This window comes from Penicillium malachiteum (genome assembly GCF_028827825.1).
Source record: "Penicillium malachiteum strain IBT 17515 chromosome Unknown utg000001l:1.0-8184562.0:1.0-8186909.0, whole genome shotgun sequence".
NCBI lineage: Eukaryota > Fungi > Ascomycota > Eurotiomycetes > Eurotiales > Aspergillaceae > Penicillium > Penicillium malachiteum.
In genome coordinates this window covers 863,572-885,530 of record NW_026643094.1, presented here as the reverse complement: position 1 = coordinate 885,530, position 21,959 = coordinate 863,572, and the positions used below count along the sequence as shown (strand labels likewise).

The 21,959-nt window shown below is 46.6% G+C and overlaps 7 protein-coding genes across 7 annotated transcripts; 4 read left to right on the top strand and 3 right to left on the bottom strand.

The window, feature by feature from the left end:
- Window positions 1-1,624: 1,624 nt before the first annotated feature.
- N7483_000326 (Sec23/Sec24 family protein) lies at window positions 1,625-4,944 on the top strand (the record flags this gene model as incomplete). Its single annotated transcript, XM_057083764.1, has 6 exons — window positions 1,625-2,950; window positions 3,009-3,106; window positions 3,160-3,500; window positions 3,558-3,995; window positions 4,057-4,248; window positions 4,310-4,944. The coding sequence occupies 6 exons, from the start codon at window positions 1,625-1,627 to the stop codon at window positions 4,942-4,944; spliced, it is 3,030 nt and encodes a 1,009-aa protein (XP_056949913.1).
- A 2,335-nt stretch (window positions 4,945-7,279) lies between these two features.
- Window positions 7,280-7,825, top strand: N7483_000325 (putative extracellular thaumatin domain protein; the record flags this gene model as incomplete). The annotated part of the gene is made up of 1 exon (XM_057083763.1): window positions 7,280-7,825. The coding sequence occupies one exon, from the start codon at window positions 7,280-7,282 to the stop codon at window positions 7,823-7,825; it is 546 nt and encodes a 181-aa protein (XP_056949912.1).
- A 1,884-nt stretch (window positions 7,826-9,709) lies between these two features.
- N7483_000324 (putative ABC efflux transporter) lies at window positions 9,710-14,884 on the bottom strand (the record flags this gene model as incomplete). The annotated part of the gene is made up of 4 exons (XM_057083762.1): window positions 9,710-10,358; window positions 10,421-10,547; window positions 10,962-11,585; window positions 11,641-14,884. 4 exons carry the CDS (start codon window positions 14,882-14,884, stop codon window positions 9,710-9,712), a joined length of 4,644 nt encoding a protein of 1,547 aa, XP_056949911.1.
- A 1,951-nt stretch (window positions 14,885-16,835) lies between these two features.
- On the bottom strand, window positions 16,836-17,276 carry N7483_000323 (ankyrin repeat domain-containing protein; the record flags this gene model as incomplete). Its single annotated transcript, XM_057083761.1, has 1 exon — window positions 16,836-17,276. One exon carries the CDS (start codon window positions 17,274-17,276, stop codon window positions 16,836-16,838), a length of 441 nt encoding a protein of 146 aa, XP_056949910.1.
- Window positions 17,277-17,443: 167 nt separating this feature from the next.
- Window positions 17,444-17,953, bottom strand: N7483_000322 (uncharacterized protein; the record flags this gene model as incomplete). Its single annotated transcript, XM_057083760.1, has 1 exon — window positions 17,444-17,953. The coding sequence occupies one exon, from the start codon at window positions 17,951-17,953 to the stop codon at window positions 17,444-17,446; it is 510 nt and encodes a 169-aa protein (XP_056949909.1).
- Window positions 17,954-18,273: 320 nt separating this feature from the next.
- Window positions 18,274-18,792, top strand: N7483_000321 (uncharacterized protein; the record flags this gene model as incomplete). The annotated part of the gene is made up of 1 exon (XM_057083759.1): window positions 18,274-18,792. The coding sequence occupies one exon, from the start codon at window positions 18,274-18,276 to the stop codon at window positions 18,790-18,792; it is 519 nt and encodes a 172-aa protein (XP_056949908.1).
- A 1,928-nt stretch (window positions 18,793-20,720) lies between these two features.
- Window positions 20,721-21,047, top strand: N7483_000320 (uncharacterized protein; the record flags this gene model as incomplete). The annotated part of the gene is made up of 1 exon (XM_057083758.1): window positions 20,721-21,047. The coding sequence occupies one exon, from the start codon at window positions 20,721-20,723 to the stop codon at window positions 21,045-21,047; it is 327 nt and encodes a 108-aa protein (XP_056949907.1).
- Between the last annotated feature and the right edge of the window lie 912 nt (window positions 21,048-21,959).

Sequence of the window (21,959 nt, the reverse complement as noted above, 5' to 3'; positions counted from 1 at the left end):
TACTCCATTTGATCAAATAAATCCAAGTTTGGATCATGATCGGATTGTCAATTGGATTTGAAGTATTTTTTCGGACGTATATCGGAAATCATGAATAAAATCCACTGGATCAAATAGATCCGAGTGGACTGTTGGAGGATGGATGCCCAGGCGACGGAGTACTAAGTGGACTTTCCCCAAGGTTGTATAGCGCCGAATGGCCGGCATAACAAAGAAAGTGATGAAAATGATGTGAAAATGATTGTATGGCGCATAAGCGAGCTTAATAGTACCTGATATCCTTCTAGAATATTGATAAATTATACCATAATCTCATGACTCAATCCACTTGATCAACTTGACCAGAATGCAATAGTCCGCAGGTATGAAGAATGTCAACAGTCCTAGAGGTAAAGAGACAAAAAAGTGTACCACATAACCCTTGGAAGGACGGAACCAAGTAAATCCGTAGATACAATGCTTCGTGCCCAGGTGTCTCCTGTTGATTTGTTTTGTAGATGATTCTATCGGAACAGGTGCCAGGTGCGTAGTGTAGTTTGCCCACTGTGGTCCGAAGGCTGTCCCTGCAGTGTTTTAGCTCCGTACATGTAGCCTTTCAAGGTTCTTACCCTATGTACGGGGGCCTATAACGCCGAAACTAATTTTCCTAAGAATTTTGACCTAACTTAGCACTATTTATTCTATTATCATATGTAAAAACTTAAACTTGAATAATAAGGTTAAAGTAAGAGATATCTAGTTCTTTTTTTTTTCTATTTTGGCCACATGGCCCATTATAGGCATACCCTATGCCATCTCTATAGTTCTAAGGTTTCTTGCCTCCTTGTAGCTGATAGCTGACTCCTCATGGCTGATCCATACCTACACAACATGGAAAATTCGACGATTGGAAGAAGTCGCGAACTTGTTAGACTTGACCACTGGTTCATCTTCCGGATATCATCTCACGCTCTACCATCTCTCCCTTCCTCAAGCCAGCCTTCCCTCTCTCAACACGATCAGACCACGCTTTATCGGATACTGGCATGGACTGACAGAAATACGAAAGCCTACTGGATTGGCCGAACTGCTCGATTGATAAGCAATTGACCAGTGGTATGTATTACGAGAGTGTTTTTTTGTGGGTTAGTCTGATCCATGGATGATTTAGTAGGAGGGTGGCCCAACTATCCGGTCATTTCTAGAATCGAGATTGACAAAGAATTCAAAGAGCAACGAGCTGAGATTCGTGTCGTGAAAGAGAGCCTGCAAAACTGATTCTAAATCAATTGCGATTGCAACAGCGAATAGGCCTAAGGCCAAAGTATTTTAATAAAAACAGGATTTTACTACCCTGAGTCTCAATTTGCAAGGTTTCTTCTTTCTCTCTGAGTAATATTCTGTCGTAGAATCTGTGAACCGAATGAAACAATATGAAGAATATGAATAATATGAAGAATGTCAACAATCCGAGAAAAAGGGTGGGTTCCACGTGAAGCACGGAACCAAGTAAATCCGTAGGTACAGGTGGTCAATCCGGTATATCATCAACATCGCGGGGTTTCCCTTTGTTACCTCATAACAGGATATCCTGATAATGCTTCGTGTCTCTTGTTGATTCCAAGGTTGTTTTACATGATTCGTCATGGCTGACCCTTCCATGTATCACATGGCCCAATCTGCTGAGGACCCTTCTAATCAGCACCCAACCGGCTATCCTCCTACGGCGCCGCAACCTGGAGCTGTTAACCCCAATGCCTCGCCTAATCAGTGGTCCACATATGGATCTCCGCAATCGCAATCGCAACCACTACAGCCCTACCCCGGTCAACCAGCCGGCATGTATAATGCCGCACAGCAACCAATCGCTGCTACCGCCGACCCGAATATGGCGGGCTTAGCCTCTCAAATGGGTGGGTTGGGGATTGCAGGAGATGCTGGAGCTGCAGCTGGCGGAAGAGCACACAAGAAGAAGCACCGTCATGCCTACCATGATATTGGAACAGGATCTGCCGCTGCCGCACAACCTATGGGCGGTGCTATGGGGGCTGGAGTGGCCGGGGTTGCTCAACCCACGTCTCAATTCCTCAATACAGGCTTGAACCAGGCTCCTCAGCCGGTGGCTCCAATGGGAGGCGCTCAGTTTGGACAGCCCGGACAACCGTCAGCAGGATTTACTTCGCAGCCCGGTCTTCAGGACGGTGCTGGATCGGTGGCCACACAAGGTCGAGTTGACCCTGAGCAGATTCCCAGTATCCCTCGTTCACGCGACATCCCCGCCCAATACTATTTCAACAATGTATACCCGACGATGGACCGACACCTCCCTCCTCCCGCGGCGATTCCCTTTGTTGCTCAAGACCAAGGCAATTCCTCACCGAAGTATGCCCGCTTAACCCTCAACAACATCCCCGCAACATCAGACTTCCTTTCCCAGACCGGCTTGCCACTGGGCATGATCCTACAACCGCTTGCGCCCCTCGACCCTGGCGAGCAACCGATCCCTGTTCTTGATTTTGGGAGTGATGGTCCTCCGCGATGCCGACGATGCCGCACCTACATCAACCCCTTCATGGCCTTCCGATCGGGCGGCAGCAAGTTTGTTTGCAATATGTGCACGTTCCCGAATGATACCCCTACCGAATACTATGCGCCGCTTGACCCAACTGGTGCACGCGTAGACCGTATGCAACGACCTGAATTGATGATGGGTACCGTGGAGTTCTTGGTGCCCAAGGAATACTGGAACAAGGAACCTGTGGGATTGCAGACTCTGTTCTTAATTGACGTGAGTCGCGAGTCCGTTCATCGGGGCTATTTGAAGACCGTCTGTGATGGTATCGCAGAGGCATTATATGGCGAGGATGGTACGGCAGATGGCACTGAAGGAGGAGAATCCCGGAAATTGCCAGCTGGATCGAAGGTTGGCATTGTCACCTTTGACAGAGAGGTGCATTTCTATAACCTTACGGTATGCGACCTTTGCCTCTCAAAAAATAGATGAAATCTTGCCACTGACCAACGTCTAGTCCACATTTGACCAGGCGCAGATGATGGTGATGACTGACTTGGAAGAGCCATTCTTACCATTGAGCGAGGGTCTTTTCGTTGATCCGTACGAGTCAAAGTATGTGAAAGTCGTATCGGTGTCATCTATCAGTTACTAACAACCCTACGCAGGTCAGTCATTACTTCTCTATTAAGCCGGATACCTAGTCTTTTCGCCAATATCAAGAATCCCGAGCCAGCCTTACTCCCGGCGCTGAATGCTGGTCTTTCAGCCCTGCAAGCAACGGGTGGAAAGATTATCTGCTCGATAGCCAGCTTACCCACGGCGGGTCCTGGGCAGTTGACAGTGCGCGAGGACCCTAAAATCCACGGGACCGATGCGGAACGCAAATTATTCACCACAGATAATCCTGCCTGGAAGAAGACAGCCAGCCAACTGGCCGAAGCTGGCGTTGGCGTTGATTTCTTCATTGCGGCACCTGGTGGAGTGTATATTGATGTGGCGACTATCGGTACGTTGGGCCTGGAGAAAGAATCCTAATGATGTTTACAGACTAACTCTCTGACAGGACATGTCTCGGCTACTACTGGAGGAGAGACCTTCTTTTATCCCAACTTCCATGCTCCTCGTGATATTGAAAAAGTACGGAAGGAGATTGCCCATACTGTCAATCGAGAGACAGGTTACCAAGCTCTGATGAAGGTGCGCTGCTCCAATGGTCTCCAGGTTTCCTCTTACCATGGAAACTTTGTGCAGCACGCTCTGGGTGCCGATCTTGAATTTGGTGGTGTCGATGCCGACAAGGCCATTGGTGTGATCTTCAGCTATGATGGAAAACTCGATCTCAAGCTGGATGCCCATTTCCAGGCTGCGCTGCTGTACACATCTGCGGATGGCCAGCGACGAGTTCGTTGCATCAACGTTGTAGCTGCAGTCAATGAGGGTGGCATGGAGACAATGAAATTCGTGGACCAAGATGCTGTGGTTGCAGTCATCGCTAAGGAGGGTAAGTTGATGACATTTCCCAGATGACCTAGTCTCTTGCTCACTCTATATGTTTTATACAGCGGCCACAAAGACACTGGATAAGTCACTCAAGGATATTCGGGCTAGTATTTCCGAGAAGAACGTCGATATCTTCAGCGGATACCGAAAGGTCTTCTCTGGGTCCCATCCTCCCGGTCAGATGATCTTGCCAGAAAATTTGAAGGAGTTTTCGATGTACATGCTGAGCTTGATCAAATCGAGAGCATTCAAAGGTAAGCCAGAAGTATGAATTGCAATAGATGAAAATTTGAGACTAATCGGCAACTCTTCTAGGTGGCAACGAATCATCAGACCGTCGGGCTCACGACCAGCGTTTGCTACACTCATTTGGTTGTACCGAACTCTCCCTTTACCTCTACCCCCGCATTCTCGCTATCCACAACATGCAGCCGGAAGATGGGTTCCCGAACGAACATGGCCAACTTCAAGTCCCACCAACTCTACGTGCCAGCTACTCCAAAATCGAGGAGGGCGGTGTCTACTTGGTAGATAACGGACAGGCTGTGCTATTGTGGCTCCACGCACAGGTCTCGCCCAATCTACTGGAAGACCTGTTCGGGCCCGGTCAAAATGATCTCCGTGAACTCAGTGCCAACATCTCCTCTCTCCCAGTATTGGATACTCACCTGAACGCTCAGGTCCGCAACCTTCTCCAATACTTCGCAAGTGTACGTGGGTCTAAAGCCGTGACCATCCAATTGGCCCGCCAAGGCATGGATGGTGCAGAGTACGAATTCGCCCGATTGCTCCTGGAAGACCGGAATAACGAAGCCCAAAGCTACGTGGATTGGTTGGTGCATACCCACCGCCAAATCAACTTAGAGTTAGCCGGTCACCGCAAGAAGGAAGAATCCACGAGTGAGGGTGCGTTGTCTAGTTTATCGGCAATGCGAGCGCCATATTGGTAAGCAGTTGAACAGCCCGCCGGACCAAGCATAGGGCGGTTTTCCTTTGGGGGTTTGACCAGCCAAACCATTTCCTATTCCCTCCGAGCGTACATTGGGCTGCAGGTACCCTCACACTTCCACTTATTTGTCCACCACACGAAACAAAACAAAAAATTTGCAAGAGAAAAAGAGAAAAAAAAAACACCCATACGAGGAAGGTGACTCCAGTGGCTGATCTATGGAGTCCAGAAGTGGACTAAGACATCGGAGAATTCAATTTAATCTAGTTTCCCTCTTTGTACATATGGGAGTAGCGAGTAAAGGAATTAGCATCTCGACCTTTCGCCCCCTCATCAGTATGGGGCTAGATCCATGACCTATGTACCACCACACCCCCACTATGAACTTGAATGACCCCCAATGCAAGTCAAGCCTAACATTGAACCCACCGAGTGGATATCACGAAAAAAGGGCCCCCCCTCTAAACCCACCCCAATCAAGTAAACTAAGGCGCAGGTACCAACCGAGAATCTCTAAATAGCGGTCTAGAACGATCACAAGATATTCTGGAAAAGGAAATCAATTGATCGACCAAAACTCACCAAAATGGGAGTTTGTGTGCCCCTCCCACTTAACTCTACTTGACTTAGTCCTGGTCCACAAAGGGCATTAAGGTACGATTCGGTCGGGGAACGCGGGTTTAGCCCTGGGCTAAGCCTAGCTAAAGGAGACTAAATGGTACAGATGAAAATGATGTATACTATGTATTTACGGAGTAGTTGGTAGTAGTACTCCGTACTTTGTTCAAGTTTGCGTAACGAGACTATTGAATTTATTCTGATATGAGATTGAGGTATTGCAGATAGGGATCAGGGTTTAGTACTACTACTCCGCACCTATTACCTAGGTACTATTATAATGATTATTATTAATATGAATTTGAAGTTTTCACCGAAACTGTGAGCATGGACCCCATTAATCCTGAGAGAAAACCACGCATTGCCACATTTCCGGACCCTTTAGACCCATAATTGTCTGATGGGTTCCAAGAAGTCCAGACTCTGATCGACAGGTACCCAAGGGCACGGACGACGTCAGAGGCGGTGGGGAAGATGAGAGAAGTCTTCTTGAATAATCCTGGATTCTATGGTTTACTGGTATTGGCCACATTATGTGGATTCTGTTCTGGGTTCAGGTACAACTGGCATTGCACGGACGTACGGTGAACATCCGACTTGATTGTTGGACTAGTTGGAATGATGCTGGTTGGTCGGAACAGTCTGCTATTTTACTGATTCTTGTTATTTTTTAATTTATAATCCCATTATTAATGAACTTTTAATCAATATGTACTGCAACTAGTACTTTTTCAGAACTTGAATGAAATTTCTCATGTCTATACTCATATTAGCCTCATTTTATCCATGGTCCATGGCCCCTCGGGTGGCCAATATCTGTAGCCAACCTTGCCGAGCTGCCATGGGAAAGCGATGTGCCGCCTTCCAAATGTCTTCTTTTTGGTTCTTTTTTTTAAGGAATTTTAATTGGGGCATTTTGGATTTTTTAGGGATTTTTCGGGAATTTTTCTAATTGATTTTTTGGTTTCATCTCAAAATGACGTGAGGTGGTGGCTATTGCCACGTCGTGGCTTGCATCCATTATATGGAAAGTGGCAGCAGAAGAGGCTAAGAGGCGAACCCCACGCACTTTCCATAGACCAACGCACTCATTTTTGCCTGAGTCCTATTCTCTCTCTACTGATAGAACTCATCCTTGTACAATTCGAACACGTCAGAAAAACTTGAAGGATTGCATCTCATTTTACAAGGGTTTCCCGATCACATCCGAATTATACGGTGAATTGGTCCTAATAGTTCGTATAAATACGATCCTAATTGGACTCGTTATACTATCAACGCTGTGTGCCCTGAGTAACTCTTTTTCTGCAGCCTAAGGTCAACCAAATCAGAATGCGACGTCAGGCAAAAAAAAAAACGCTCTGTCATCCACTCCTGCCCCATATGATTCGCCGTCCTGAATTCTCCACTCTATTTTTGCCTTTGGTAGGAGGGTCCACTGGTACCTCAGACCGATCCATGGCTCAGAATCTGCATGGGTTTGCCAACACGTTTTTTCTGGGTCGGTACCTATCTGGGGTCTTACCAGAAATCCTCCAGAATTGAAAGGTATAAAAGGGGCCTAGTAGCCCTTCAAAAAAAAGGAATCATCTCAATTCAAGTCTCTCATTGAAGACAGTCCTTCCCTTTAAACTTTCATTCCTTTCTTAGTCTGTTGATCAGACCAATCCTTCTTTACTTTCCAATTTCAGTCTTCATAACCACTCATTCTCTTCAAAATGATGTTCACCAAGACTCTCGGCCTGGCTGCTGCCTTCGCTACTTTGGCCTCTGCCCTTCCTTCTGGCACCGTGAAGCGTAATAGCACCGAGCCCGCTAGCGGTAGCGTCCTGATCACCAACAACCTTAACAAGGACGTCTACGCCTGGTCCGTCTCCAATGATGTTGGTCCTATGCAGACCCTGACTGCCAATGGTGGTACCTACAGCGAGGCCTGGAAAACCAATCCCAATGGCGGTGGTATTTCTATCAAGCTGTCCACCGATCAAAACCAGACCAGTGTCCTGCAATTCGAGTACACCCAAGCCACAGATACAATCTACTGGGATCTTTCCTGCATCGACATGGAGTCCAGTTCCGAGTTCACCGAGTACGGTTTCTCCGTTCTGCCCTCCGACGACGGAAGCAATGCTAGCTCTTGTCCTAGTGCTGTCTGCAAGGCTGGTGATAATGCCTGCTCCGCTGCTTACCTCCAACCTACCGATGACCACGCTACTCACGGTTGCCCTATCGATACCGGGTTGGCTTTGAATATCGGCCAGTAAATGTATTTACTACGTTTTACTGATCGATTCGATCGTGACCCGCACAGTCTTTCATTTAGGGTCTTCTCTTCGTCTCACCGATGGTGATCCTCTTTTTCTGTCTTCGCCCTAGTTGGTGAATATTTTTTGATTTTTTGGATTTGATTTGATTTTCGATTGGACTTGTTTTACATGTTCGGTTGATTCGACATGTTCGGTTTCTCATGTGCGGTTGACCGCCGGGATTGAATGTCGTCACGAGCTATGATTTTTTGATGTCTTTGTTGAATACCCCCCTGGATGAGGAAGATGAGGAATGAGAATTTGAGGAATATGAGAATTGGGGACGAAATGTTTATAGATTATAGAAGGGTTGAATAGTAGCCCAATTTCACTCACTTCATACAATACTTCAAATTTCTTGGTAAATTGCTAGTAGGACTTCACAAATAAAAGAACCTGGCAGAGCGTACTCCCTAACCTAGAGAATTGGATATTTCATGGATTCAAAATTGCTCAAGCTTTTTACTAAGAGAACTTGGTAAAACGTAAAACTTTATGATTTGTCGACCTCTACAGTGAAGTCCACTGAATCCTAAGTATAGGGTCTAAGCCACGATCCAGAACCAAAAGAAAAACTGATAGACAGGAACGAAGGCGATTCCAGTCAAGATCAGCGCTGAGATCTAAAAGGCTTTCAAAGAAAGAGACAAGTGCCAGGGTCATAACCGAAGTGGATCCCATCGATCCATTCCACTTTTATTCGACGCCTCATGTCGATCCTCTTAGATTAAGGGCCTGGACCCTGATTCCTTTCTAGTTAATGATCTACTGTTGCCAGTTGACGAGGTGTCAGATTGTTTGAGCGAATAAGTATCGGTGTTAGGCACTAATGCCCAAGGCTCTACCAGTTGTTCTCACGTTTACTCTTGTGACTCAATTTTCAAAATTTCAAAATTTATTAATCCTTTCAAGTTGATTTAACATTTAAACAGAGTTTTGGATCCACAGAGAAGTCAGTTCCTGAAAGAAGACTCTAAAATCACCAATTGACATTGAAGCCAAAAAATAAAAATCCCAAAGAAAAGGTACAAAACTTAACTTGCCAAGTGATCCATTTCAATGAATATGTTGGCCACTTGTATCACTGGTCCTTGATTGAACCAGTGGTTGTGTAAAAAGAATGTGTGCTTCAACCAGAGAATACACTGTGGTTCCGCGAATCATGATACAATTCATATGTTCGGGTAAATGGGATTGTACCAAAAGATGAGAAAGTCCGGGGCAAATGTATTAAATTTATGAATATGAATAAATTGCCAAGAACCTTGAAAGAATTATGCTTTATGCTGGGTTGCCCAGATGGCCCGATTGATCTTTTGGCGAACTTGGCGGTCTCTCTTGAAGTTGCTAATTTTGGTCCTCGAGTTGAATACTAGTAATGACGCGGGTTTGTGTGAGAATAATTCATCGTGAATTTCGCCTAGATAGACGGGATAATGGAGTCAGATGTAAGGGCATTTGCCTTGACTTGGATTGTGTATGTTTTGTGTAACACCCATAACGCTCTGAAAACTGTGGCTTTCAAGTTCACGGTTCTATGATTATACTCTCAGATACTGACTGGTCAATTAGTGAAGAGCAAGTCATGATACATTCGCCTAGCTATTTAATATTACGTGAACTCAGGCTCCTCGCAGATTCAGAGATTGCTGGCGCCTACAATACAAATGTAGTCCTCCCAGTGCAGAGCATATTTCAACTTCATCAGAATAGCTTGGAAGGCTATAGGTATCATAATCCAACCACATTTGCCTTGTTCTCGGAGTTTCAGCATCTGCAAATGGTTTTCTGTGAAGTGCCATGGTTAGACAAATTCGAGGATCGATAAAAGCGAACTTGAACTTACTCATTGTCATTGAAGACTCCAAAGCCGGTGGAAATAATAAGCACAGGCCGAGCAAGATCGGCGATAATCTGCTTGACTGGGGCGGCAGCAAAGGGTGATATTATGATCGATTCATCGTCAATTTCCGCGAATCCTCCTGCACCGTGTGTTCCAACAATCTTGAATTCCTTCTTGGTCAGGATCTCTTCCGTGAACTTTGTATAATCTGGGTCCTGAGCAAGTAATGGCAATGTTTTATTGCCATGACGACAAAGTTGAGCGATAGTGAGAGCCATTGAATGCTGGATCATACAACCCACAACATTTTCCCCCTCAGAGTTCTCATCCCAAGAGCCATGCTGCCATTTGAGCCATTCAGGCGCGGAGCGGCAAAAATCACCAAGCCCGAAGCAGAGAACTTTCTTCACAGTGTTTGTACCGAGTGTATCTTGGACCAAGGCTGCCAAGTCCTTACAGGTCTTGCTATTCTGCCACAACAAGTGTTTCTCGTTAAAGACTTGCATAGGTTGTGCTGTAAGCTCTCGGAAGTTTCGTGCAGTCTGATTGCTCCAATCCACAATGTAAGAGCATAGGTAAGTTTCAACTGGGCCGTTGGGTTGTGTTTTCACAAGTTGCCAATATTCTTGGTACTTCACATAGGGTTTCCTAAGGAAAACTTCAAGTTAGATCACAGGCTGGAATGGGGTCAGAAGACCATACCCACGTACCAGATAGGATTCTGTACTTGATACATGGGATTGGAAATTTGGATTATACTTCCATCAATTCGACGGACTGAAAATCGCTCCATCGCATGGGATTGGCGTAATTGTTGTTCTATGTCTTTGAGATCCTCTTTCGTCCAAAGCCTGGTACCAGAACTGTACAGATCTGCGACTCTTTGGCTACTGATCCGCCAATCCGTGCACCCGTAGTCGAGCGGTCTTAGAGTTTGTGGCATGGCCTCGTAGCTGCTGATCGAGCAAAAGTGAGGAACAAACCAAATGATGAGTTTTCGGGAGGAAAAATTTATTCGTGTACAAGGATTATCACTGATGGGTGCTGGCGGTGAAGAGCCGGCTCCCTTGGAAAAGTTACGGGTGGAAAGGCGGCTGTTTTTGGCGTCAAAGGCTGTCATCTCGGCCTCATTTTCACAGGCCCCATATTCTATGTTTAAAATTATGTACAGTAAAGAAGCATCATGGATGTGTCAAAAACATCAGCCTCCCCGTCGAGAACGACGCCATTCACGCCATCGTTCCATCGTACGTTGTGATCGCATCAGCTTTATCAAAGCATATGCGACGAAGCGGTAGATTATGGTGCAAACTCCCAACGCCATGATATTCATCGGTCCATTCTTATGAAGATTGTAGAGTTGCAGTACCTGCTCTCCATTATCAATAGGACAGCTTCCGTCCGCGAGTTGCTCAGCTGCAGAACAGTGGAACGGCTGACCATGCATCGAGTAAGGAGCCAAGTTGGCGATAGAGTATTTGATAGGCGAAAGATGATTGATACCCTGCAAGACGTCGTTGACATTCAAACTCATTACACCACCAAGAATAGTCGAGATAGATAGGAGGATCGATGTCACGTTGACGGCGAATCCAACGTGAGAGAATAAGGTGCAGAACATGATTCCAACCGATTCTCCGCAGCTAATAATGCAGAAACAGTTAAAGGCACCGATTAAGAACATCTCTGCCGTGCGCTTCAGGTTATCTGCGAAAGCTGCTAGGACGCCAAAGACGAGTGCTGAAGCTATTTCGAACGGAACTTCAATTGTTGTGTACGCGAGGATGAATGTCTCTGCGGAATAGCAGTTGTCTGCTTCTTCGCGGTAGAACACATCGCGCTCGTTTGGGTATATTGTAATATTTTGAAGCATACCTACACAGTTCTGTCAGCAAGATTACCCAAATATGAAGTGGGATTAGTGACCTACCAACAAAGTACAATGCTGCAAACTCTTGAACAAATCCCATTCGCGATTGAACAGCGGCATAGTCATTTTTCAGAGGTGCGAAGAACAAGGCCATGATTATAGCAATTCCAACAATCTGCATCGACCGAGCCATGACTAGTGGCGGCTGGCGCCAAAAGTTGATGAATGAGCGACGCAGTACCAGTGGAAAAGTTACACGGAATGGGAGCATTTGTCGACGCAGACTACCAAGCTCAGCAGGAGTCGCAATTTGCGATGCCACACGATTAAGCACCGAGGTTTTATTAGACCAGCAAGAGATAAGATGTCTAACGCGCTCACGGGTAGTCGCTTCCCGATCTTCTTGTTGGAGATCCACGGTGATAAGGTCCAGAACGAAATCTGCTGGATTGGTTGTTCGCGGACAGTCGTGGCCTAATTCTGCGAAGTGTGGGAGCATCTGTTGTCCTGACCCAGCGTAGACTGGGTATCCACCTCGAGCTAGAAGTAAGACCTGTGAAAAATGACCGAAAAGGTCGGATCGCGACTGATGAATGGTCATGACCAAGGTGCGGCCTTCGGCTGCGAGACTCTGTAAAACCTCAATGATGGACATGGCTGTGAAAGCGTCTAATCCAGAGGTCGGCTCATCCAGAAGCAGAACTTTGGGATTCGTGAGGATCTGGATGGCGATGGTTACTCGCCGCTTTTCTCCTCCACTGATACCTTTGATGAGCTCGCTTCCGATGAGATTATCGGCACATTCTTTCAGCCCCATCTTGAAAAGGACTTCCTCCGCTCGTCGATTCTTCTCATCTCGGGTCATCCAATGTGGCAACCGGAGCCCCGCTGCAAATCGTAGGCTTTCGCGCACAGTCAGCGATGGCATTAAGGCATCATCATCCTGAGTAACAAATGAAGTCACTGAGCGAATCACCGTTTCCGATGGTACTGCACCATTATACAGCATTTGGCCTTTGACACGATACTGGGTTCCCAGAGAGCCATGTAGCCTGCGAGCGATAGAACTAAGCAATGATGTCTTGCCACTGCCGGAGGGTCCCATGATGATATTTAGCTCTCCAGGAAAGAATCCCGCAGTGATTGGTTGTAGGATCTTCAGCGTCTGTGCTTCCTTGCCAGGTCGTCGGCCTTGTCGAATTTCCAAGGCATATTGATCCAACGAGATAGTCAATCTTCGAGTCTCCTCAGACGGACGAATTGTCAGTTTTGCTTTGCTGGCAGAATAGTCGCCTTCTGTCTTCCGGGCTTGAGCAATATCGATTGAAAACCGATTATATTGTAGCAATAGGCCTGCTGCTAGATAGTGGCAAATGGCAAATGCAACTAGCACCACGATCGGTCGCCAAATCCAATTAGATGGAAATCCTAAGCTGCTCATAATGTATTTCCCTGTGTACTCCTTGCAGGCTGGATCATGTGGATCATCGGAATAGGGACAATCGTAGAAATGACCCAGCTCCGAACCACCAGTGCCCATGAATTCATTCGCGCATAACGCACCAAAAATGTAGAATGTGTAGGCACACCATTTCAACCATCTGACATAGACCGGTATCTGATTTGATTGCACAAAATATCCACAGGCAAATGATTGTAAGGTGAAGGACAGATTGGCCACAAGACTTGCGCCTGGGAAGTTCCTGGACACACCAATAGCCACTGCAGCAAATGTCACGGCAATGTAATGTGTAAGAAATGTGAGAATGAAGAAGATAAAGAACTGCCCTACCTCAACGCGATATCCAACCATGAAGTAAAAAATTAGTGAAAATAGAAGCGGGACTGGGAGATCTTCTAGGGGAAATCGTGCAACTCGACGACTGAGCAGGAATGCTGGAACACTGACAACACCTTCATTTCGCTCACGATCAAAGAGCCGAATATCAATAGTCAATCGATAGGTCTCATAAAGCAAGATGAGGTAGCCGTTGAGACTGCTGGCTGTATACAGGCTACCTTCTCGCGAGCGAATCCCTGCCTGGGTTTCACCAAGTTGCAGGAAGATCCAACCATTGATGACGGCCATACCAATCGCTTCCAGTAAACTACCCGCAACGCCCATCGGATCGCGAATAGTTGTGATGAAAGTACGTGATGTCAACACATTGAGCTGGCGTCGAAACGATACCTTCTTCATAGCACTTGTATCGACACACTCCAGCATAGGTACCACATTTGTCTTCTTTTCCTCTGCCGATGGTACTCGGTCAGCCTGTTCTGAGCGCCACGCTGTACGAAGATTCTCAACACGAGCGTAAGATGCAACTTCTAAATCACTGGTTCGGTTGTCGATGGCAGCTAAGTCAATCAGAAACTCTGCTGGGTTCACGAATGGCGGTATAGCATGACCGCATTTTTCGAAGTGGGGTAGCGCCTCGCTCGCGGGACCATTATACAAAGCAGATCCTCGCGCCAAGATAATTACATTATCAAAAAGGGTCCAAGTCTCAGATCGAGGTGCGTGGATGGAGACAACGACAGTTCGACCATCTTGCGCAAGTCGCTTCAGTGTACGCATGATCTGAAACGCACTAGTTGCATCCAAGCCCGTGGTCGGTTCATCACAGAATAGCATGGATGGATTAGCCAACAATTGCACGCCAATGCTTGTCCGTCTCTTTTCTCCACCACTGCATCCTTTATGTGTATTTGTACCGATTCTTGTGTCAGCACACTCCTTGAGTCCCAGCTCAAGGATGACCTGCTCCACGATAGCATGACGCTCTTCTTGCGTTGTCGGTGGCGGTAATCGAAGATCAGCCGAGTAACGCAGAGTCTCTCGCACAGTCAACGTTGGAATGAGAACATCCTCCTGCATGATATAGGCGCTGCGCACACTTTCAATATTGGCGTTGCCATTGAAAGTAGTTGATCCCGATACTTTAGCCTTGGAAAGAGACATTCGACCGGCCATAAGGTTGAGCAATGATGTCTTCCCTGAGCCACTGCTACCAAGAATGGCTGTTAAGCTACCACTTGGCATTTCTGCACTCACTTCATCCAAGATTCTCTTGACATTGCTTTCGGGTTTATGGCCACGAATCCGAAGCCAGACTTGCGAAGGCGCAGTTTCCCATAGAGGAGGCGTCGTATCGAGATCAAGTGAGAGGTTTTTCACGGTAACATCGACTGGGTTCACAGCACGAAGCGATAAATTGTAAACGGCATCTTGGAGAACTGAACTGAGTCCTATCTCCACTTTCTCCGCGTTAACCTCGGCAGCGATTTCGTCTTTCTCCATTGTAGAGGAAAGCTCTACCAGAAGTGCTTTCAGCTCCGGCGCTTGGCCTTAACTCCCATGGGGGCTCCGAATGTTGTCCTCTGAGGATCACTGGAAATTAATTAAGACCAGATAACGGGCCGAGTCGAACCATATCAAATGATGGTGAAATGACGATGTTGGTTCTGAGAACAATGAATCGCCCGGGTAGTAATTTGGGGAGATAATATTTCATGGGCGCATAAAGAATAGTTTGATCAATTGTTCTCCCAAGGGATCATGATCGAACCCTTGCAGACTCCTAACTTGGTCAACCTTTTAGCTCGGTCCCCGACTTGTAAACGAGTTGTATAAACGAGGCCTGGTAAATGTATTCTGATTGGCTCGGATGGCCTTTTTCCCGAGATGAATCAGCACATAGTAGCGCCTTCCTTGTTTTAAGCGACCTTCTACACCTTCCTAATTAGGAAATAGACCTCTTTCACTACTCGAGTTTTCTCGACCGCCCGGCAGAATACCAGGCGAATGAGAGGGGCAGAATCACTCACCAGCTGCCTACATCTAAGTTGATCCAACTACTACTGCCGCACGGGAAGAAGGGTTACTGGACAATAGAAATTGATGGCAATCTGTACTATGATAAAGATCTATCCATTATGAACCTCAAATGCTTCAAAATTCAACCCTCTTGCAGGAAGCTCAACTCTGAACATTGCATGTTGAATGTCCAAATCTGCTTCAAAACAGACAATGAGAACTACTTTCCTACCATACTCTTCGCTGTATCTCGCTTTGAATGCATGATGCGGCAAAAGACCTAGGAGATCGGCCAATTGTGTCACCTCGAGAGTAGTTTGATGCCTCTCCTTGGTCGGTATCTTCAACGCTAGCAGGAACATTGTGTGGCTTGCAAGTGGCCTTCCGACCGCAAGAACTGTTCGATCATTTCGCGTGGCTACAATTTGGGACACAAATTGGCTTTTGACCTCAAATTAGCGAGGTGCAGGTCGCAGGCTCTCTTTGAGGTACAAATGCCTCCCGATTATAAAGGCATAGGTCGAAGGGTCACCGTGAACGGGCGATAATGTCCTAGCCCACTGCGCCATACTGAGGTCATCCGCTCCCTGCAATCACATTAGACAAATACATCGCTTTCGCTTTTTTTTAGCATACCATTTTGAGATCAATCACCAAGGATCCAAGTTGGCCAGCTTTCTCCTGTATAGACGCATGGAAAATTGACATTTCGCGGTCTTGACCGTTTCTATCGGACCTGACAACGTAGTAGAGACTGTCACTGATGGGAATAATGTATGGATGAGATCGGTCACTGAACAGGTGAGTCTGAACAACTTCCGACAAATCGTAGGTGAGTTCACCGATGCATGATAGAAAGTTCCTGAATTGATATTTTCTGAATTTTCGTGCAGAATGAAGAAGAGATTCTCGCTGCTCGGGCAGATGGCCAATCTGAAGATCTCAGGGAGATGACTGTGCTCCACAAGATAAGGCTTTTCCAACCCATGCCGTTGCATATTGAAGATGTAATACTGTATGCAACAGAGTCAGGATTACGCTGAACAGAGATGGGGCGCAGGTATACCACTCTCACCTGGAAACTGCCTGTCGTTGATGCTATCAAGTATCTCTTTGTCAAACTGACGCTGTTTAGCATACGTCCTCCGCTGGTTGCATTTGGCGGTAGATTCCAAACACTGGCGCAGTATTTCGTTGTCAGACTGACGCTGTTCAGCATACGTCCTCCGCCGATTGATTTTAGCAGTAGATTCCGAACAGTGCCGCTTTTTCTTACATTCCCCTCCGCTCTCAAAAAGTCTGTCCTGCATAGCACAACCTTATTATCTGTCCAGAGGGCGAAGACATCTAGGCCCGGAGATATATCGCAGCCTTTGAATGAACTGCCCGACTCGGCTGACAATTCCAAGCTTTCAACTTGAACTCCTTCCTTTGCTCAAGGAACTTGCCATCTTGTGTTTGGGCGACGAAAGAGGGGAGTGACCAGGGAATGTAGACGAGATGACTGCTTGTCAACTTGTGGTAACAGCGTAAGCAGCCTGATAACATTCTGATGCCCATTCTCGGTAGCCCATGATAGTGGAGAACGGCCAGAGCTATCCTGTGTGTTCCTATCTGCACCTTTATCAAGTAGCAATTGAACAGTATTATCACGCCCATTCTCAGCAGCCCATGAAAGTGGAGATCGGCCAGAGCTGTCTGTTGTCTCAAAATCTGCGCCCTTCCCCATAAGCAGTCTCATAACATTCTTGCGGCCCATTTCAGCTGCATACGACAATAAAGACCGGCCAGAGCTGTCTGTTGCCTCGATATCTAGGCTCTTTTCAATAAGCAGTTTGATAACTCTCTCCTGCCCCCTTTCAGCTGCATATGACATCGGTGCCTGTTTCACTCGGGGGAGAAGCTCCTCTAGTTCGTCAACTTGCAAAAATGGCCGTGCCTGTTCAGTATTACCTAGTCTGCTGTTTTCACATAGCACCGCCTTCAAAAAGCGGGAAGCATTCAGGAAAGCTTCAGCAAGGATGATCAAAAGGGGCTCTCGCTCTAGCAGATAGTTGCAGATCTGGTTGGAGATGATGAGCTCTGTAAGACCACAGATGGATTGATCTGGCACGCATCAATACCCGCTGCCACAGCGTCGACTTGATCCGCCCGAATGAATGTACTCATAACATCTTCAAATGTGACAACCGGAAGAAGCATGCTTTGAAGTCTTTGTGCTTCCCAGTGTGAGCCGTTCTCCTTCAAGGTCGTATACAAGTCAAAGAATCCAGACCATCGCAGTGATTCGATAGCTGTCCATGGTGATTTTGTGTACCTCTCTTTTCCATGGAGTAGATTTGAGTCCAACTTGAATGCAATCAACAAAATGCCCAGATATATTTCAATCATATGAACATGGACTGTGTTAAGATGAGGGGCCAAGCTGGTAAACCTCTCATTCAGACGATCCCAACACTTTATTGCGCATGGCATTAGCTCTTCCGGCTTTCCGTTTAAGCGAAGATTGGCAAAGGTTTTCATGAATTGAAGCAAGTCCATTGCGTCAGTCATGCTTGTTTCACCCAGTGCAATCAACGAGCTGGGGTCGATATCATTGAGAGTTTAGCCCAAAGATATCCGCCCAATATACAGTACGGCCCAATTTTGACGCAATGGTACCACGCCGCGGTCTTTTTTCAACTTTACGTGAAATTTTGTTTGGGAGATACGAATTGGATCCGCGTGCGGTGGACCTGGGAGAATACGACTTCCTTGCAGTGACGAGATTGGGGGACGTGACAGTCAAGTGTTGCTACAAACCGTCTTCTCAATGGGGATTTCTCACTGGAATCTGCAGAAAACATGATAGATGCCCTGCGTGGCGCTTGGTCATGAGCTTCGAGATTGAACAGCCCTTTGGCAAACTTGACTATGCTGCGCTGAGTGTAGGTTTTCAATCCAGCACTCAGGGTAACCGGCCCCAGCATGGTGTTGTGGTAACCAGTGATCACGGATCTCGAACTGAAATGGGCAGTAATGCCCGTGGAGTTAATATTTCAACGTCCATCGGCGGACAAGGAGGCGATACGCTGCGTAGGAGCATAACATGGATGGTCAACCAAGCTTCAAATGAACCAAAACCATTGCTTTCTTGGGAGATTTGGGTGACGCTGAGACACGATGGAGATGCCCTTTTTATCATCAGTTCAGATGTCTCCTGTCAACTGCAGGGACCGAATAGAATATGGGCATTGTGGCCAAAGAGCCCTATTCAACCGAGAACTGTCCAACCACAAGAAGACCAAGGCACAGAGCTATTACGACAACTCGACTTCAAGTTTGAAACCGGGGGTATTGCAACAAATTACTGCTGCCCCGACTCAGATGCCCTCGTTTCCGACTGGGTTTAAAATGACAGTTAATCATTCAACTGAACCAGCCCTCTCGGCATCTTTGATTGACTCTCAACCGGCCCTTCAACCTCCTGAGTCGTGCGTTACTTTCATTCCTTTCATTCACGCCCTCGTACTCGTACACGATGGACCTAACTGTTCACAGAAATCATTCAGCGCAAGTATGGCTCAACAATTTGAGAGGAACAATCTGCGATACAACACAGATGGGTCGACGACAAGGAGATAGAGCGGTGAAGGTTGCTGTTCTTGACAGTGGTATTAATCTTGAACATCCCAGAATTAAAGAGCATCGGAAAAATAAAGGCTCCACCATAGTGGACTGCCGAGATTGGACTGAATCCCATAGTATTGAAGATCACGTTGGCCACGGTACTGCAGTGTGTGATATCCTCTTCTACAGATTGCCAAAGTTGATCTATTTGTCGGGAAGGTATCCAATCAGGCCTGTTTCAATGACAAAGCACCTGAAATAGCAGCTCAGGTAATATTGGAGCCTACATGTCATGGCAGTAAGACTGACTTTACCAGGTGATCAATCGGGCTGGTTCAAGGACCGGATGGGACGTTGATATTATTGTACTATCACTCGGATTTAATCGCAAAGTTGATGCCATTCGCCAGGAAATACTAGACGCGTTCTCCAGGGACAAGATTTTTATAGCGGCTGCGTCGAATTCAGGTTCTCTGCATTTGGAGCATCGAGTGGCGTTCCCTGCCAGAATTCAAGGACAAGTCATAAGCATCCGATCTGCCACAGGGAATGGTAACAGATCTGATATGTTGCCCAAACGCTCGGACGGTGATGACAATTTTATGATTATGGGCAAAGGAATAGAAGCAGCCTGGCCCCGAGACCTGCATGGAATTTCCGGAACGTCTGTCGGTACCCGCTATGTCTCAGGAAGCTCTTATGCGACAGCGATAGCCGCAGGGGTCGCGGCTCTCGTCTTGGAATGGTCAACGCAGAGAACCACCCGGGGGCTCAACGTATCTGACATGGCAAGAAAGGATTTGTGGTCCTATCGTGGAATTAGACGGATATTTCAATATATGTCGACCGTCGACGACCGGAGTATGGACAGTGATTGTCGCATGATTGCTCCTTGGAGACTCTCCGATACCGATCGTGACTATGATGACTTAGGACCCGAGATTCAGAGGTTGATGAAAACCACATAGTGATGCTACATCTTTGTCTGAGTGGTGGAAATGGGGTGGAGCTCTATTACAGTGCCGGGTCCACAACTGCAATGATTATGAAATTATTTGTTTGCCCATTAATACGTAAAGATAAACCAAGTGTCATTCCGAGTCCGAGCTAGTCGTACACCTGCTGGAGGACCTTGAAAGGTGTGGTTTGGAGACTACAATTTTGCTCATGGGACGATGGGGCTAGTTCATGAGTCATGTTACTCATGTAGAGTTTTTTTTATCATTGATGAAAGAGCTGGTCATGGCAGAAGATGAGAGCGCCCGCGGGCGTACCTTGATTTATCAAGGATCATGCGAGAGGTTTTACCCAATTTCTACTAGTATTCCTTCAAATGTTCTGCCATGAGCGTAAAGCTCAGCTCCTATTCAAACTTGAACAACTTTCAAGTTACTTGTCGTTTATCTACCAGCACGTCACCAAAGTCGACTCGCTTGCTCCAATCACCTCTCACCACGTCTCACAGAGGCCTCACAGGACTCGAATTCAACCAAGTTTGAGTCGTCGAAACTGATTATAAGCTGACCCGCCCTAGTTCCTGAAAGGATCCATACTCAATTACTACTCAATTACAAATATGCCAAAAAAGACATAACTGCGCCCTGCTAGCGAGGACTATGCACCAGAAAACAATATTCGACTTGGCCATGTTTGGCGAAGCCCGCGAGACCCTGGCTCATTTATTGGAGACCCAATTACTTTCCCTAGTGAGATGAAGACCAACCATACTAGCAAGGATTCTTTCACCATAAACCTGGGCCATAACTCCCACGGAGACTCAGGTTTCTGGGCTAAGGTCGTCCAGCTGCCAATTATGGCAGCCGCTGGTACCCACTGGGACAATGCTGCGGGTGGCGCCTACAAAATCTCCACGATGGACACATATTCTATCGAGCCGACGCCGGAATACGTTGAAAAGAGTGTTGCTTCCGTCTCAGCGGAGACTCTCAGGGCTGGATCGAACCTGTACATGGTCACGGGTGTCAAGATTGCACGGGGAGTTACAAGCCTTCAGTGCCAGCATCCATGGAGGCATTAATGCCTTCGGTGCATCGTTGCCAGTCCAGGTTGGTGAGCAGTTACACTACTCTAGGGACGCGCGCTGTAATCAAAATTTTGGCTCAGTCGGCGATTTCGTCTTCGCGTATCGCATAAGGGAGATAGTTTACAAGAGGGGCACCTTGAAAACAAGGGAGTCCACCAAGGGGCGGTTCTTGGGAAAAGTTCTGGCCCTGTCCCCAAAGCTGAAGAGGAATCAAACCTCGTTATTACGGAAGCTGGTATTGATGATGAGGATGTCGAGGTTATCGGAGATTCTTACTTTTTCATGGATGATGATGGTGAGGATTGCAAAATGGTATTTTGAGATGATAATTTACTTACTGCACGTACCTGGGACGATGTATACTCAGGCCGGAATCATACATCAGCGTCAGTCTGAGTGTCGGACAGCATCTATACTTAAACGCCAGTGAGGGCTCTCTATATTTGAAGATGTTTCTCCTTTCAAATGTTGTTATCATTCAAGTTTTCGCTGTCTTGGTCATTACCAGTGACACCTGTAAATTTTTAAGCCCTTTGAAACCATGATACCTCAGGATCGCAGTTCTTGTGAGAAAGTGTGCTTCATATGGCAAGCAATATTCTATATGTTGTGAAGCATTACTACTACTAATACCGTACATAGTAATGAGCAAAAGTTCGGCTCGAAGGCTGTGAGTGCTCTGGTCCGAGGTCACGATGTAGAAGAATATCCAAGTGACTTACGAGACGTTCAATATTCCGAGTCAAACATCTTCAATTTTATCCTCAACTCCTTTTTGACACATCTGACCGGAGGTACCTATGAAATGCTCATTTCAATTCAATTTGCAACTCTTACTCCTAGAAGTACCTAGTATAGGTAAAGACTCGAAACATGAAGCATGGCCATTAGAATCATCACTTAAGG